General features: G+C 43.5%; 1 protein-coding gene across 1 annotated transcript; it reads right to left on the bottom strand.

Annotated features, from left to right (window-relative positions):
• Positions 1-2,281: 2,281 nt before the first annotated feature.
• On the bottom strand, positions 2,282-15,570 carry LOC129853045 (kinetochore protein NDC80 homolog). The gene is made up of 17 exons (XM_055918694.1): positions 15,450-15,570; positions 12,029-12,124; positions 11,845-11,925; positions 11,478-11,604; positions 11,076-11,248; positions 10,585-10,687; positions 10,078-10,167; positions 9,902-9,995; positions 9,686-9,786; positions 8,152-8,296; positions 7,670-7,875; positions 7,364-7,516; positions 7,184-7,273; positions 7,001-7,093; positions 4,770-4,900; positions 4,163-4,265; positions 2,282-3,988 (listed from the first exon to the last, which is right to left on the bottom strand). Exons 1-17 carry the CDS (start codon positions 15,455-15,457, stop codon positions 3,860-3,862), a joined length of 1,923 nt encoding a protein of 640 aa, XP_055774669.1. The 5' UTR covers positions 15,458-15,570; the 3' UTR covers positions 2,282-3,859.
• Positions 15,571-15,619: the final 49 nt, after the last annotated feature.

Raw genomic sequence — 15,619 nt, 5'->3', positions numbered from 1 at the left:
GTATCCCAGAGCATCTCTCCTTCCTACAGGAAGAACACAACAAGGGGTGTATCCCAGAGCATCTCTCCTTCCTACAGGAAGAACACAACAAGGGATGTATCCCAGAGCATCTCTCCTTCCTACAGGAAGAACACAACAAGGGGTGTATCCCAGAGCATCTCTCCTTCCTACAGGAAGAACACAACAAGGGGTGTATCCCAGAGCATCTCTCCTTCCTACAGGAAGAACACAACAAGGGATGTATCCCAGAGCATCTCTCCTTCCTACAGGAAGAACACAACAAGGGGTGTATCCCAGAGCATCTCTCCTTCCTACAGGAAGAACACAACAAGGGGTGTATCCCAGAGCATTTCTCCTTCCTACAGGATGTGGTATGTTGGCTACAGTTGTAACAGCACATGGCATTGTTTACCAACCAACAGCACCTTATACAAAGCATCTATTCAACCTCCAATACTATGAGATGTATTAGAATAAATATATATACATATATAAACAAGAAAGATCATATCTTGGGTAATACTACATATTTAGTATAAAGCTCAGTACGACGGGCCTATACTGACGACAATATAGGCTGTAATATTAACATTCAAAGATAGCTATACAGTCAGAGACGGACTGGGACCAGAAATGGACCTTGAAGACCCCATTATTAGCCAAACAATTATCATTTTAGTGCAAAATGCCTGATTTAGACCAGTCTACAGATGGACCGGATCGTCTGCCATATAGGCAGTCCCATTTCTGTACAGCCTCACGTTAAGCTCCTCCCGCTGAACCACATCCCAGACAGGTAAGTAGGTAACAGATTAGAAACCCAACCCCATGTTGTTCAGACAACGTCACCGACCTGGGCTGTACATTATGTTGACTGAAGGATGAATGCAGGAGTGAGTCATGCTCGTGTCATTATCCTTCTCAATGGGCACCAGATACAGGAGCTGAAACAGCCTGCCGTGTGGGATGACTCACTGAGATCCCTGGTGTTTTGATGAGCTTCACGTCGTTAACCAGAGTGGCAGTGGTGCAAAAACTGACCAATTGTCAACCTTGAGTCAAAGTGAAGATAGCTTAATAGAATATGACTCAAGTAAAGAACTCAGTAAAATACTACTTGAGTTAAAGTAATTGGTTTTAAATATACTTTAGTATCAAAAGTAAACATAATTGCTAAAATATACTTAAGAATCAAAAGTAAAAGTATAAACAATTTCAAATTCCTTACATAAAGCAATCCAGACTGCACCATTTTCTTGTTTCTTTTAGCTAGGTCACACTCCAACCTCAGACATAAATTATTTACAAACAAAGCATGTGTGTTTATTGAGTCAACCAGATCAGAGGCTGTAGGGATGACCGGGGATGTTCTTGATAAGTGCGTCATTTGGACGAATTTCCTGTCCTGCCAAGCATTCAAAAGGTAACGATACATGTTGGTTGTCAGGGGAAATGTATGGAGTAAAATGTACATTACTTTCTTTTGGAATGTAGCGAAGTAGTACTTTAACGTATTTTTTACTTAAGTACTTGACACCACTGCAGACGTAAAGGATTGTACACACAGGACAGTCCTTAATCAAATTTGTAACATCAGTAACTCTCAAGCAGGAAGTTGGTTATGGAGTGATATTAGTGCCACCAACAATGGAATCTGAATTTACTACAAACCACTAGAATCCATAGTTAAGTGGAGTTGGAGGGAATTGGTCATTGTTGCTGTAGTTTAATGAAGACTACAGCCAGGGACGGACTGGGACCAGAAATCGGCTTTGGCATTTCTAACACATTAGAGGAATATATACTGTATATATGTTTTTTCAAGAGTGCTCTGCTCAGAGGCATAGCTAACCGTCGTAATGGGGGCTTAACAGAATTGACTCATTAGTGGCGTGGTCTTCTTGAGATGTCTGCAGACAATGAAGAAATTACCACATGCAAAGGTATCAGAGAGCCCGGTTGTATTCATTAGTGCACACCGTAGCAAAAAGTTTTGGACCCCAAAAATAAAAACCTTGGTTTCTATTGAATACACCCCATGTATAGGTCATAGAGACCCAAAATAATAGTCCTGTTCCATTTCATTATGTGGTGCAGCCTAGGGTATGTCTATGACTCAGTATGCGAGTCTAAAAAGGAAGCAGTAAATGTAGGTACAAACCAACAGAAACTATTTAGGCCGTAGTTTACATTGTATTGCATGGACTAGACACTTGTTATGAGTGGATAACGTGTCTATATCTGAATTAGCATGACTGGGGAAAACAAACAAACATGGAAATATTGGGGATACATATTTTTATTTAAAGCATCACAAACTGCAGCGAAAAACAAATAACCATAATATACACTACCATTCAAAAGTTTGAGGTCACTTAGAAATGTCCTTGTTTTTGAAAGAAAAGCACATTTTTGGTCCATTAAAATAACATAAATTAATCAGAAATAAAGTGGACATTGTTAATGTTGTAAATGACTGTTGTAGCTTGCACGCCTATGTAGAAATTGCCAAAAAACTGAAAATCTGGTACAACGCTGTGTACTACTCCCTTCACAGAACAGCACAAACTACCTCTAACCAGAATAGAAAGATGAGTGGGAGGCCCCGGTGCACAACTGAGCAAGAGGACAAGTACATTAAAGTGTCTAGTTTGAGAAACAGATGCCTCGCAAGTCCTCAACTGGCAGCTTCATTAAATAGTACCCGCAAAACACCAGTCTCAATGTCAACAGTGAAGAGGCGACTCCGGGATGCTGGCCTTCTTGGCAGAGTTGCAAAGAAAAAGCCATATCTCAGACTGGCCAGTAAAAATAAAAGATTAAGATGGGCAAAAGAACCCAGACACTGGACAGAGGAACTCTGCCTAGAAGGCCAGCATCCGAGAGTCGCCTCTTCACTGTTGACGTTGAGACTGGAAGTGATGGTTGCTGATAATGGGCCTCTGTACGCCTATGTAGATATTCTATAAAATACCAACTGTTTCCAGCTACAATAGTCATTTACAACATTAACAATGTCTACACTGTATTTCTGATACATTTTATATTATTTAAAAATGGACAAAAAAATTAGCTTTTCTTTCAAAAACAAGGAAATTTCTAAGTGACCCCAAACTTTTGAACGGTAGTGCATATTTGGCGGCAGGTAGCTTAGTGGTTAGAGCGTTGGGCCAGTAACCGAAAGGTTGCTGGATCGAATCCAAGAGCTGACAAGGTACAAATCTGTCGTTCTGCCCTGAAAAGGGCAGTTAACCCCACTGTTCTCCAGTAGGCTGTCATTGTAAAATAAAAATGTGTTCTTAACTGACTTACCAAGTTAAATAAAAGGTTACATTTTAATTTAAAAAATATTCAGCCAACAAGAAACTGCTGTACTGTAAATCTAGCCTTACACTGCCGTCTAGTGGCTCAACAGATTAGAAACACCACAAGACAACAATAAAATAGTTTACAAAAAAGGGTTTAACAGTACACCCATTATCTAACCCAGGGGTACTTGAACAAAGTAAAACTCCTATTTAAACATATTTTCTACCAGCACCCAACACAGTCTTCTCATCTGGTCTCACAAGTTCCCAGTGCTTTAGAGCAGTGACCAGGGAAACTGCAGAAGATGGCGTGGCCCTTTGGAACTGATGTGATGCTCGCTGTGGTCAGTAAAGACGTCACTTAGAAGAGAAGAAAAGCTGCACTCATCCCAACAGGCAAAACTGGTTGTTAATGATGTCATTTCAACTAGTTTCTGTTGTCACAACGTCACTAAACCATGTTTTGCCCGCTGGGATGGTTCCAATGAACTGAATGGAATAACCAGGTAAAGAGTTAGAGCTCATGTCAGCTTTTATAGTGAAGCACGGAACTACATGCTGTTTACTTTAGCGATGAAGCCCTCCATAATGTCCTTCATCTTCTGAATGTCCACCTCGTCCTCCCGGAAGGCGTCCGTGTACACCCTGTCTACACGCTTGTGTTGATCCTCTAAGAATTTCTGGAAATGATCACAATGTGACATTCAGGCTCAGAAAGACAGTCATTGTCAAATCAAGTTATTGTAAAAGGGAATATCAAAGCAAGGAATAAAATAAATATTTAAATAAAGGCAAGATGTGCACGAGGTCAGTGGCTTTTTGAACGACAGGTTAGGGGCAAGATGGAGACTGACCTCTACAATGGACAGGTGGTTGGCAGCCGTGGTTAACACACTGGCAAGGTTGTTAACCACAGTCCGCCGCTCCTCATTGGTTTCTTGCAGGACAAGATGGTACCTGTGGAGTAGAAAGACAAATACTGTGGTGGGGGGTGTATTTTTAGATATGAACAATGAAAAACAAACTTCCTGTGGTTGTTAAATAATTGTAAAGCCCAGAACATACCATACGCAAACAAAGTAGCATTGTTCGGGAAAGAACGGCTCATAGAGCAGGAGCATATCTCCTGTTTCTGTAGCGTGAGGCAGCTTGACCCCCTGGACAGCACGCTAGTCTAACCCTTGTATCTCTGCACATTGTAAATATGGTATTGGAACTGACCCTGTATATAAACAGTAGCTTATTTACTGTCTCATGTCATTCATGTTTCTATTTCTCGTGTGTTTTCCCCCTACTTTACATTAGTATAATATTTTACTACTGATATTGATTACTGCAATGTCGGGAAAGAAAGGCATTTCACTGTAGTCGTGCCCGTGACAATAAAACTTGAAACTAAGCCCTGTAGCTCTCACCATTGTGATTTGGTCCAAAAGAATTGGTAGGAGGAGCACTACTCACTGTTGCTGTGCAGCTTTCAGCTGCTCCACAGACTCGTCATAGCCCAGGGTCACCTTCTTCTCCAGCAGCTTGCGGTGGGTCTCCACAGACTCCATCTCAGCAGACCACTTCTGCTCCTCATTGGCAATGTCCTAAACACACACGGAGAGGGATGTCATTTTTCTATTTGTTATAAAAAACACAATTTAACCACAGATGTGGATACAATACATTTAAAATAAATGGCTTCATCAATAAGTGCATCGATGAGGTAGTCCCCACAGTGACCATACGTACATACCCCAACCAGTGAGCTGGCCAGTGACATGAGCCTACCAGGTGAGCTAAACTACTTCTATGCTCGCTTCGAGGCAAATAATACTGAAACATGCATCAGAGCACCAGCTGTACCAGAAGACAGTGTGATCACACTCTCCGCAGCCGATGTGAGTAAGACCCTTAGACAGGTCAACATTCACAAGGCCGCAGGGCCAGACGGGTTACCAGGACGTGTACTGCAAGCGTGCGCTGACCAACTAGCAAGTGTCTTCACTGACATTTTCAACCTCTCCGAGTCTGTAATACCAACATGTTTTAAGCAGACCACCATAGTGCCTGTGCCAAAGACCACTATGGTAAACCTGCCTAAATGACTACCGACCCATAACACTCACGACTGTAGCCATGTGCTTTGAAAGGCTGGTCATGGCTCAAGTCAAAACCATCATCCCAGAAACCCTAGACCCACTACAATTTGCATACCGCCCCAACAGATCCACAGATGATGCAATCCCTATTGCACTCCACACTGCCCTTTCCAACCTGGACAAAAGGAACACCTATGCGAGAATGATATTCATTGACTACAGCTCAGCATTTAACACCATAGTTCCCTCAAAGCTCATCAATAAGCTAAGGACTCTGGGACTAAACACCTCCCTCTGCAACTGGATCCTGGACTTCCTGACGGGCCACCCTCAGGTGGTAAGGGTAGGTAACAACACATCTGCCACGCTGATCTTCAACACAGGGGCCCCTCAGTCCCTTCCTGTACTCCCTGTTCAGTCATGACTGCACGGCCAGGCACGACTCCAACCATCATTACATTTGCCAATAACACAACAGTGGTAGGCCTGATCAACAACGAGAGCCTAGAGGGAGGAGGTCAGAGACCTGGCCGTGTGGTGCCCGGACAACAACCTCTCCCTAAACGTGATCAAGACAAAGGAGATGATTGTGGACTACAGGAAAAAGAGGACCGAGCACGCCCACATTCTCATCAACGGGGCTGCAGTGGAGCAGGTTGAGAGCATCAAGTACCTTGGTGTCCACATCACCAACAAACTAACATGGTCCAACCACACCATGACAGTAGTGAAGCAGGCACGACAAAACCTATTCCCCTTCAGGAGAGTGAAAAGATTTGGCATGGGTCCTCAGATCCTCAAAAGGTTCTACAGCTGCACCATCGAGAGCATCCTGACTGGTTGCATCACTCCCTGGTATGGCAACTGCTCGGCTTCCGACCACAAGGCACCACAGAGGGTAGTGCGAACGGCCCAGTACATCACTGGGGCCAAGCTTCCTGCCATCCAGGACCTCTATACCAGGCGATGTCAGAGGAAGGCCCTGAAAATTGTCAAAGACTCCAGCCATCCTAGTCATAGACTGTTCTCTCTGCTACCACACGGCAAGCGGTACCGGAGTGCCAAGTCTAGGTCTAAGAGGCTTCTAAACAGCTTCTACCCCCAAGTCATAAGACTCCTGAACATCTAATCAAATGGCTACACAGACTATTCACATTAAATAACTCTACCTACATGTACATACTACCTCAACTAACCGGTGCCCCTGCACATTGACTCTGTACCGGCACCCCACTGTAAATATATTGATATTTTTTACTGCTCCTCTTAATTACTTTTATCTTTTATTCTTATCTGTATTTTTTGAAACTGCACTGTCGGTTAGGGGCTCGTAAGTAAGCATTTCACTGTAAGGACTACACCGGTTGTATTCGGCGCATCTGACTAATACAATTTGATTTGAGGAGAACAAGAAAAGTTGTTTCCATGATGGTCCTTATAAGACAATGAGCTGTCTAGGAAAACCTTGGATGGACCAATGATGACACCAATGATTCCCTTTGTCAGGACTTCCTGACCAATAAATGACTAGCCTGTGAAGCATTACTTCAGATGGGTTTCTGTATACAATATTCAAACACTTGTAATAATGAAATTATAACGCACCTGCATGTCTTGTTCGAGCTGCTCGTCGAGCCTACGGATTTGCTCTCTCAGGTGTTTCAAGTCATTCGCTTTATCTGAAATATTGGAATTCACCTGAAAGAGAAAAAGACCCATGCTCAAATGTATTTTTAAATGGGACAAAACCTTCGTACTTCTAAGAAACACAGTGAAATGTCTCGGTACCTGTTCTATGGACTCCTCCAGGCTTAGTTTCATGTCTGTCAGTCGACTACACTCCTCGTCCACATCAGTGATCAGTTTCCTCAGTAGTTGCTGTAGAGAATAAGCCACAGAATTAGGTCTAGATACAACACACACCTGTTGTAATAAAGCGATTGTTCGATGAGAACTAAATCTCCATACTTGAATCTGTGTTCTGCATTGAACCATGGTGGACGGTCCGTATTCTGTGGAGGTCCTGATCTCAAAGTCGTGGCCGCACGCGTTTTCGGCAGACACAGGGATGAGCTTCAGTTTGCGGGCAAGCTTGTGGTACTCGGCCAGCTTCACTTCGGCCTAAATCATTAGCAGTGGTTAAGACTGAGAAGACGGTTCAGCACTGGCTCATAGCTAGCTAGTCATTAAAAAATGAAATACTTATTGAACCTTTGTTTACCAGACAGATGAGTATAGAATGCAGACGTATCAGGCCAGCATCCTATTCCTTACCGTCTCCTTGGCCTTGGCCAGAGCGATCTCCTCGTTCCACATGTGCTGCTCGGCCTGCTCCAGGCTCTTGCTCAGGCTGTTGATGGTCTGCTGCAGCTCCCTCTTCTCCCAGTTGATCCTCTCAATGTCTGCGGGAGTGAACTTCTGGGTGGACAAGATGTGTTGGAGCCGGGACTCCTCCTGTTTTAGGGTCTCCACTTGCAGTCCTACACAGGACAAAAAAGGGCAGCGGGGGGCTTATTAACGTTTCAGGATTTCCAGGAGAGTAGCAATTTTTTAAAAGGTATATTTTAATGGATTTTCAGATTTTGTTTAAACAGGGAATGAGAAGATAAAGTGGGGACAGATAGAGAAATGATGTGTCAAAGGGTAGTAGACCACATATACAGACTCTGTAGAAATAGAAGTGTCCTAGAGGCTGCATCAATACCGCAAGACCAGCCAAGCCACGAGAGTAGCAATGTTTGGTCATGGTTTTTTACCCGATGCTTCCAGCTCATCGGCCAATCCAGAGGCTTTGTTCTCCAGGTTGGCTTTGAAAGACTCCAGGTTACTGCGATAACTCTGCAGCTTCTGCAGGTCTGTCTGAAGTTTGACTTTCTCCGTTCTTTTGATCATCAATCGGTCCTGCTCCAAAGTTAATAAAATGGTTACAAATATAGTGAATCAAATGGCTCTGTTCCATCGTAATTGGCACTTTTACGGCTCATCGACTGCTTAAACTAGGTGAGATGAGTACAATATTCAGTCGCAGTACATGGAAAAATCTATAAATACATTGCATTCGGAAAGTATTCAGACCACTTGACTTTTGCCACATTTGTTACATTCAAAAATAGATTAAAATGTGTTTTTCCCCCCTCATCAATCTACACACAATACCCCGTAATGATAAAGCAAACACGTTTTTATCAATTGTAGCAAATTTTTGCTAAATAAAAAACTGAAATATCACATTTACATAAGTATTCAGACCCTTTTCTCAGTACTTTGTTGACGCACCTTTGGCAGTGATTACAGCATTGAGTCTTCTTGGGTACGACGCTACAAGCTTGGCACACCTGTATTTGGGGAGTTTCTCCTATTCTTCTCTGTAGATCCTCCCAAGCTCTGTCAGGTTGGATGGGGAGCATCACAGCACAGCTATTTTCAGGTCTCTCCAGAGATGTTCTGTCGGGTTCAAGTCCGGGCTCTTTCTGGGCCACTCAATATTCAGTGACGTGTTGTCAGAAGCCACTCCTGCGTTGCCTTGGCTGTGTGCTTATTGTCCTGTTGGAAGGTGAACCTTCATCCCAGTCTGAGGTCCTGAGCAGGTTTTCAGCAAGGATCTCTCTGTACTTTGCTCCGTTCATCTTTTCCTCGATCCTGACTAGTCTCCCAGTCCCTGCCGCTGAAAAACATCCCCACAGCATGATGCTGCCATCCCCATGCTTCACCGTAGGGATGGTGCCAGGTTTCCTCCAGACGTGACGCTTGGCATTCAGGGCAAAGATTTCAGATCTTGGATTCATCAGACCAGAGTCTTGTTTCTCATGGTCTGAGTCATTTAGGTGCCGTTTGGCAAACTCCAAGCGTGCTGTCATGTGCCTTTTACTGAGGAGTGGCTTCCATCTGGCCACTCTACCATAAAGGCCTGATTGGTGGAGTGCTGCAGAGATGAGTGTTCTTCTGGAAGGTTCACCCATCTCCAAAGAAGAACTCTGGACCAAGGCCCTTCTCCCCCGATTGCTCAGTTTGGCCGGGCAGCCAGCTCGAGTCTTTGTGTCTTCCATTTAAGAATGATGGAGGCCACTGTGCACTTGGGGACCTTCAATGCTGCAGACATTTTTTGGTACGCTTCTCCAGATCTGTGCCTCGACACCCCATCTTAGTCATTATGGGGTATTGTGTGTAAGTTGATGAGAGAAAATATTTTATACGTTTGAGAATTAGGCTGTAACATAACAAAATGTGGAACAAGTCAAGGTGTCTGAATATTTTCAGAATGCATACAGTCCTCAGATTCAAAGGACTAACCGTTTGGCTTTCTTTCTCCAGTCGCTCAACCTCATCACTCAGCATCCTGTACTTCTCCTCCATGGATGCGAGAAGCCCTTCGTCAACGTTGTAAAGTCTCTCTGTAGATATAAGTTGACCTTTTATGCGCTTGTTGCTGGTTATTTGTATGTGTTCATTCGGAAGGAAAAGGCACAACTCACAATTAAAAACAATAACTTTATCATCACTGCTTACTTAGTTTAGCAAGATAATCTGCATCCTCTTCATCAAACGTATCTGCTCCTTGCATGAACTTGTTGTAGGTTTCAGCAGTGTAGTCCAGAAAGAGCTAGAAACGGAGGGGAGCGTGCAGGGTCAAATAGAGAGCTAACATCCTAATTGGTTTTGTTGTAAGTAAGTTGGCTCTGTACCTTGTTGAACTCCACCCCGTCCTCAATCTCAGTGCTTCCGTCAGAGAAATCAGCAAAGAGCAGGTCCTGATCACTCATACTGCAAAAGATCTGCAAAACAACCAGAACAAATTCAAGGAAAATAAATTCAAGGAAACATACAGTATTATACAGAGCCACGATGCATGGAACTACCGTCCATCTTATATGACGCAAGTGAACAACAAACCTGGTTTCAAAAAAACTAATAAAGTAACTTCATGGCACAAGGCCTCTGCCCCATGTGACCTAACTTTTTTGTTTATGTATTGACAAGTGTAACTAATAGATGCACACACAATACATGTTAATGTTTTTAAATATGTAAATTGTAAAGGATTTTGTTATGTCGAAGCCCAGTAAGACTAGGGGTCGCCATTGGCGTCGGCTAATGGGGATCCTTATAAAATTATTCAAACCTTCATTTAGACAGTTAATGTTATTAATGAGTTTAGAGATTAGGTAGTATTCTGCTGTACTAATACACACCTTCACAGTATCGATGAGCCAGACAACAGCCCCCAAGACCTGTGGCCACGTATGTGGTGCCCCCACAGAGTACATGGAACTTTTGGAGAGAACAAATGGATACCTGCCATCAGAAATATACAGTCAGTATCCTAGAAGGAGGAACAGGCTAGCGTACAAAAACAGCAAATGATCACATCTGGGTCCCAAATAGCACCATATTCTCTATATAGGGCACTACCTTTGACCAGGGCCCACAGTGATGCCATTTGGGACACAGACCATTTTTAACATGTACGGCAGAATGAGCTAATTGTTTACAAATTTAAATGTAACCTTTATTTATCTAGGCAAGTCAGTTAAGAACAAATTCTTATTTACAATGACGGCCTACCGGGGAACAGTGGGTTAACTGCCTTGTTCAGGGGCAGAACGACAGATGTTTTTTGTTTTTTTTTACCTTGTCAGCTCGGGGATTTGATTACTGGCCCAACACTCTAACCACTATTTACCCCAAGTCTTTGAGAATCCTGGGGACCTCTTCCTCCACTTTGGAGGTGGGCATCTGGAAGGTGGGGTCCAGGAGGCAGTAGATGAACTCAAAGATCTTTAGGAACTCCTTGGTGGAGGGCGACTGGAGAGATTTGACTGACATTGAACCCGGAAAGCCCTTCTCTGACAGAAACTAGAGGAGAACGAGGGAAATTATGTGTCTTTGTGAAGGAGTGCTGATCTAGGACCAGACCCCCCCCCCAGTTCATAGAATCTTATTCATGAGGATGTAAAAGTGACAACTGATTCTAGAGCAGCACTCCTACTCTGAGATACTTTATAAATATTCAGGACGGTCTTGAAAGACTTAAAAGTTCTGTGAGATTCTGTTTTAGAAATCTGTGTATATTAGGAATCCATACCTCACACAACTGTCTGATGCACTGCTGAACATAGGCCTTATCATGTAAGGGACGGGGATCCTTCATCTTCTCTGCACCGCCAAAGGCACCAAAGGCGCTGTTGCGAGCCATGCCAGCCCCACTGGTCCTGAAAAGAGTTCATCAGATTTTTAGCAATAAGGCCTGCATTGTGAACATGTCCAGAGCTACAATAAAAACATGTACTGTCAGAGGGACTCGAGGACTGGAGTTGGGAACCACTGAACTTGGCAGTGTGAAATGGCTCCCAATCATATGGATTCACTAACAGGAATAGTCTTTGTCTCACATGGTGACAGTGATAGAGAACTAGGTGTATAATGGTATTTTCTGCAGTGTAGGGACTTACCGACTACCAAAAAAGCTGGTTCTTCTCTCGGATGTGACAGACTGGGGTTTAGGAATGTTCAACTTTCCGAAGGATTGTTTGCTGTGAACAAATATCAATATGCTCATTGTATTAGCAAATACATATCCCATATTTATGACAGGCTGTTAAAGCAACTTCCATTGACGTTGGTTTGAACACTAACCTCTGCGGTGTTGCATAAACCATGCTCATTCTGTTGCTTTCAACTCTTTGAGGGAGCTCAGAGAGCCTACTGCTGGATGCTCGGTTCATCCTGGATCTGGTGAAAGAATGAAGACATTGCCAGCTAAATACATGTAGGCTATACATGGATAGCCAGGTCAGTTATGTTTAAATAGGATAGCAAATGTTTCCCAAACCAGTCAGCTAACTGCAAATGCCTTCATATGAACAATGAAAGATGTGCACACTAGCAGGAAGTGGGGCTCGCCCACTCACTAAGGAGACATAGTCCCGGATTGTGCGGAACAGTCAGACATTTTGGCCCTTTGTCCCGCAACCAAACATTAATGTCCTATTCATATCAAATCCACGATAATTGAGAATTTCAATCAGCATTTTTCTACAGCTGGCCATGCTTTCCACCTGGCTAACCCTGCACCCCCCCCTGCACAAGGTCCTAAACGATATCATAACAGCCATCGGTAAGAGAAGACCTGTTTGGCCCTGTCTGGGGGTATCATCGGATGGGGCCAGTGTCTTCTGACCCCTCCTGTCTCAGCTTCCATTATTTATGCTGCAGTAATTTATGTTTCGGGGGGCTAGGGTCAGTCTGTTATATCTGGAGTATTTCTCCTGTCTTATCCGGTGTCCTATGTGAATTTAAGTATGCTCTCTCTAATTCTCTCTTTCTTTCTCTCTCTCGGAGGACCTGAGCCCTAGGACCATGCCTCAAGACTACCTGGCATGATGACTCCTTGCTGTCCCCAGTCCACCTGGCCGTGCTGCTGCTCCAGTTTCAACTGTTCTGCCTGCGGCTATGGAACCCTGACCTGTTCACCGGACGTGCCACCTGTCCCAGACCTGCTGTTTTCGACTCTCTAGAGACAGCAGGAGCGGTAGAGATACTCTCAATAATTGGCTATGAAAAGCCAACTGACATTTACTCCTGAGGTGCTGATCTGTTGCACCCTTGACAACTACTGTGATTAGAATTATTTGACCATGCTGGTCATTTATGAACATTTGAACATCTTGGCCATGTTCTGTTATAATCTCCACCCAGCACAGCCAGAAGAGGACTGGCCACCCCTCATAGCCTGGTTCCTCTCTAGGTTTCTTCCTAGGTTTTGGCCTTTCTAGGGAGTTTTTCCTAGCCGCCGTGCTTCTACACCTGCATTGCTTGCTGTTTGGGGTTTTAGGCTGGGTTTCTGTACAACACTTTGAGATATCAGCTGATGTAAGAAGGGCTATATAAATAAATTTGATTTGACAATACTGTGCAGCTGTATTCATTGACCTGGCCAAGGCTTTCGACTCCGTCAATCACCACATTCTTATCGGCAGACTCAACAGCCGTGGTTTCTCAAATGACTGCCTCGCCTGGTTCACCAACTACTTCTCAGACAGAGTTCAGTGTGTCAAAACAGTGGGCCTGTTGTCCGGACATCTGGCAATCTCTATGGGGGTGCCACAGGGTTCAATTCTCGGGCCGACTCTATTCTCTGTACACATCAATGATGTCGCTCTTGCTGCTGGTGATTCTCTGATCCACCTCTACGCAGACGACACCATTCTGTATACTTTCGACACTGTGTTAACTAATCTTCAGACGAGCTTCAATGCCATACAACTCTCCTTCTGTGGCCTCCAACTGCTCTTAAATGCATGCTCTTCAACCGATCGCTGCCCACACCTGCCCGCCCGTCCAGCATCACTACTCTGGACGGTTCTGACTTAGAATATGTGGACAACTACAAATACCTAGGTGTCTGGTTCGACTGTAAACTCTCCTTCCAGACTCACACTCCAATCCAAAATTAAATCTAGAAAAGGCTTCCTATTTCGAAACAAAGCATCCTTCACTCATGCTGCCAAACATACCCTCGTAAAACTGACCATCTTACCGATCCTTGACTTCGGCGATGTCATTTACAAAACAGCCTCAAACACTCTACTCAGCAAATTGGATGCAGTCTATCACAGTGCCATCCGTTTTGGCACCAAAGCCCCATATACTACGACCTGTATGCTCTCGTTGGCTGGCCCTCGCTTCATATTCGTCGCCAAACCCACTGGCTCCAGGTCATCTATCTCTGCTAGGTAAAGCCACGCCTTATCTCAGCTCACTGGTCACCATAGCAGCACCCACCCATAGCATGCGCTCCAGCAGGTATATTTCACTGGTCACCCCCAAAGCCAATTCCTCCTTTGGCTGCCTTTCCTTCCAGTTCTCTGCTGCCAATGACTGGAACGAACTGCAAAAATCACTGAAGCTGGAGACTATTGTCTCCCTCACTAACTTTAAGCACCAGCTGTCAGAGCAGCTCAAAGATCACTGCACTTGTACATAGCCCATCTGTAAATAGCCCATCTAACTATCCCACCCCCATACTGTTATTTATTTTGCTCCTTTGCACCCCAGTATCTCTACTTGCACACTCATCTTCTGCACATCTATCACTCCAGTGTTGAATTGCTATATTGTAAATATTTCACCACTACAGCCTATTTATTGCCTTATCTTCCTCATTTGCGCACACTGTATATATACTTTTTCTATTGTATTATTGACTGTATGTTTGTTATTCCATGTGTAACTCTGTGTTGTTGTTTGTGTCGCACTGCTTTGCCTTATCTTAGCCAGGTTGCAGTTGTAAATGAGAACTTGTTCTCAACTCGCCTACCTTGTTAAATAAAGGTTACATATTAACTGTAACTCAGTTCAATCTTTGCAAGTTTTGTTCAGTATAGTTTAATAACACTATCTGCTCAAGAAACTGTAATTCAAGAAAATACAAATTCTCATGAAACTGAGATCAAATGACGAGCATGCAGACGCAGTTTGGACATTCCGCTGCTAAAACGTGAATAATCATCATTCACGCTTGACAGTGATGCAATGGCCTATTTTTTTATTTATTAGATAACAATATCCGTGTTTAAGACAACTTGGTGTATTACATAGTTACTTCTTACTGCATTGTTGGTGTTAGAGTTAACAATAAAAGCATTTCACTGTACTTGTGCATGTGACATTAAAACTACACTGTCCCGCAAAATCCTCCTGTTGTCTCGCATTTGGGTATTTTTAATGTGGTCACCCTAACGTTCTCAAAAACGTAAAGCAACATCAGTCGACATTCGTGGGGCAAATGTACACCATGACACTTTCACATGCAAATACTTAATTTATTTCCTGTGATATAACGTTAGCTAGCTATATTGTTCAACGAATGACTTTCCACTGGCGAAATATACAATTAACGTACTTACTAGACTTGTAAAGCATAAGCTAATTTAGCAAACTAGCTAACGTTAGCTAGGTAATCTGTCAGAATTCGCCTGAGGCATTACAAATAATTATTACTAGCTATAAATTAGATGCAACAACCTATTGAGACGTCTTTCAAATAAATACGTACCTTTCCATTTTCTATAAAAGTAAAATAATCCGTTTAGAAAATTTTGCTTCTACGTAGGTGGCTAACGAGTCAAAAAATCCGCCAAAAAATCTAAACACAACGGACACTAGTGACGACATGACTTTCGACGGAAAGCGCAATGGGTCAGATAGGACTTGCGTTCAAGTTCA

The sequence above is a fragment of the Salvelinus fontinalis genome, chromosome 4, assembly GCF_029448725.1.
Source record: "Salvelinus fontinalis isolate EN_2023a chromosome 4, ASM2944872v1, whole genome shotgun sequence".
Taxonomy (NCBI): domain Eukaryota; kingdom Metazoa; phylum Chordata; class Actinopteri; order Salmoniformes; family Salmonidae; genus Salvelinus; species Salvelinus fontinalis.
The sequence above is the reverse complement of the archived record's forward strand: the minus strand, read 5'-3'. Positions and strand labels throughout refer to the sequence as shown.

Coding starts and splice junctions, on each gene's coding strand:
- LOC129853045 (XM_055918694.1), bottom strand. Junction 9,787..9,901: donor AGATTATCTTGCTAAACTAA/GTAAGCAGTGAT, acceptor TTATATCTACAG/AGAGACTTTACAACGTTGAC. Junction 3,989..4,162: donor ACCACCTGTCCATTGTAGAG/GTCAGTCTCCAT, acceptor GATCATTTCCAG/AAATTCTTAGAGGATCAACA.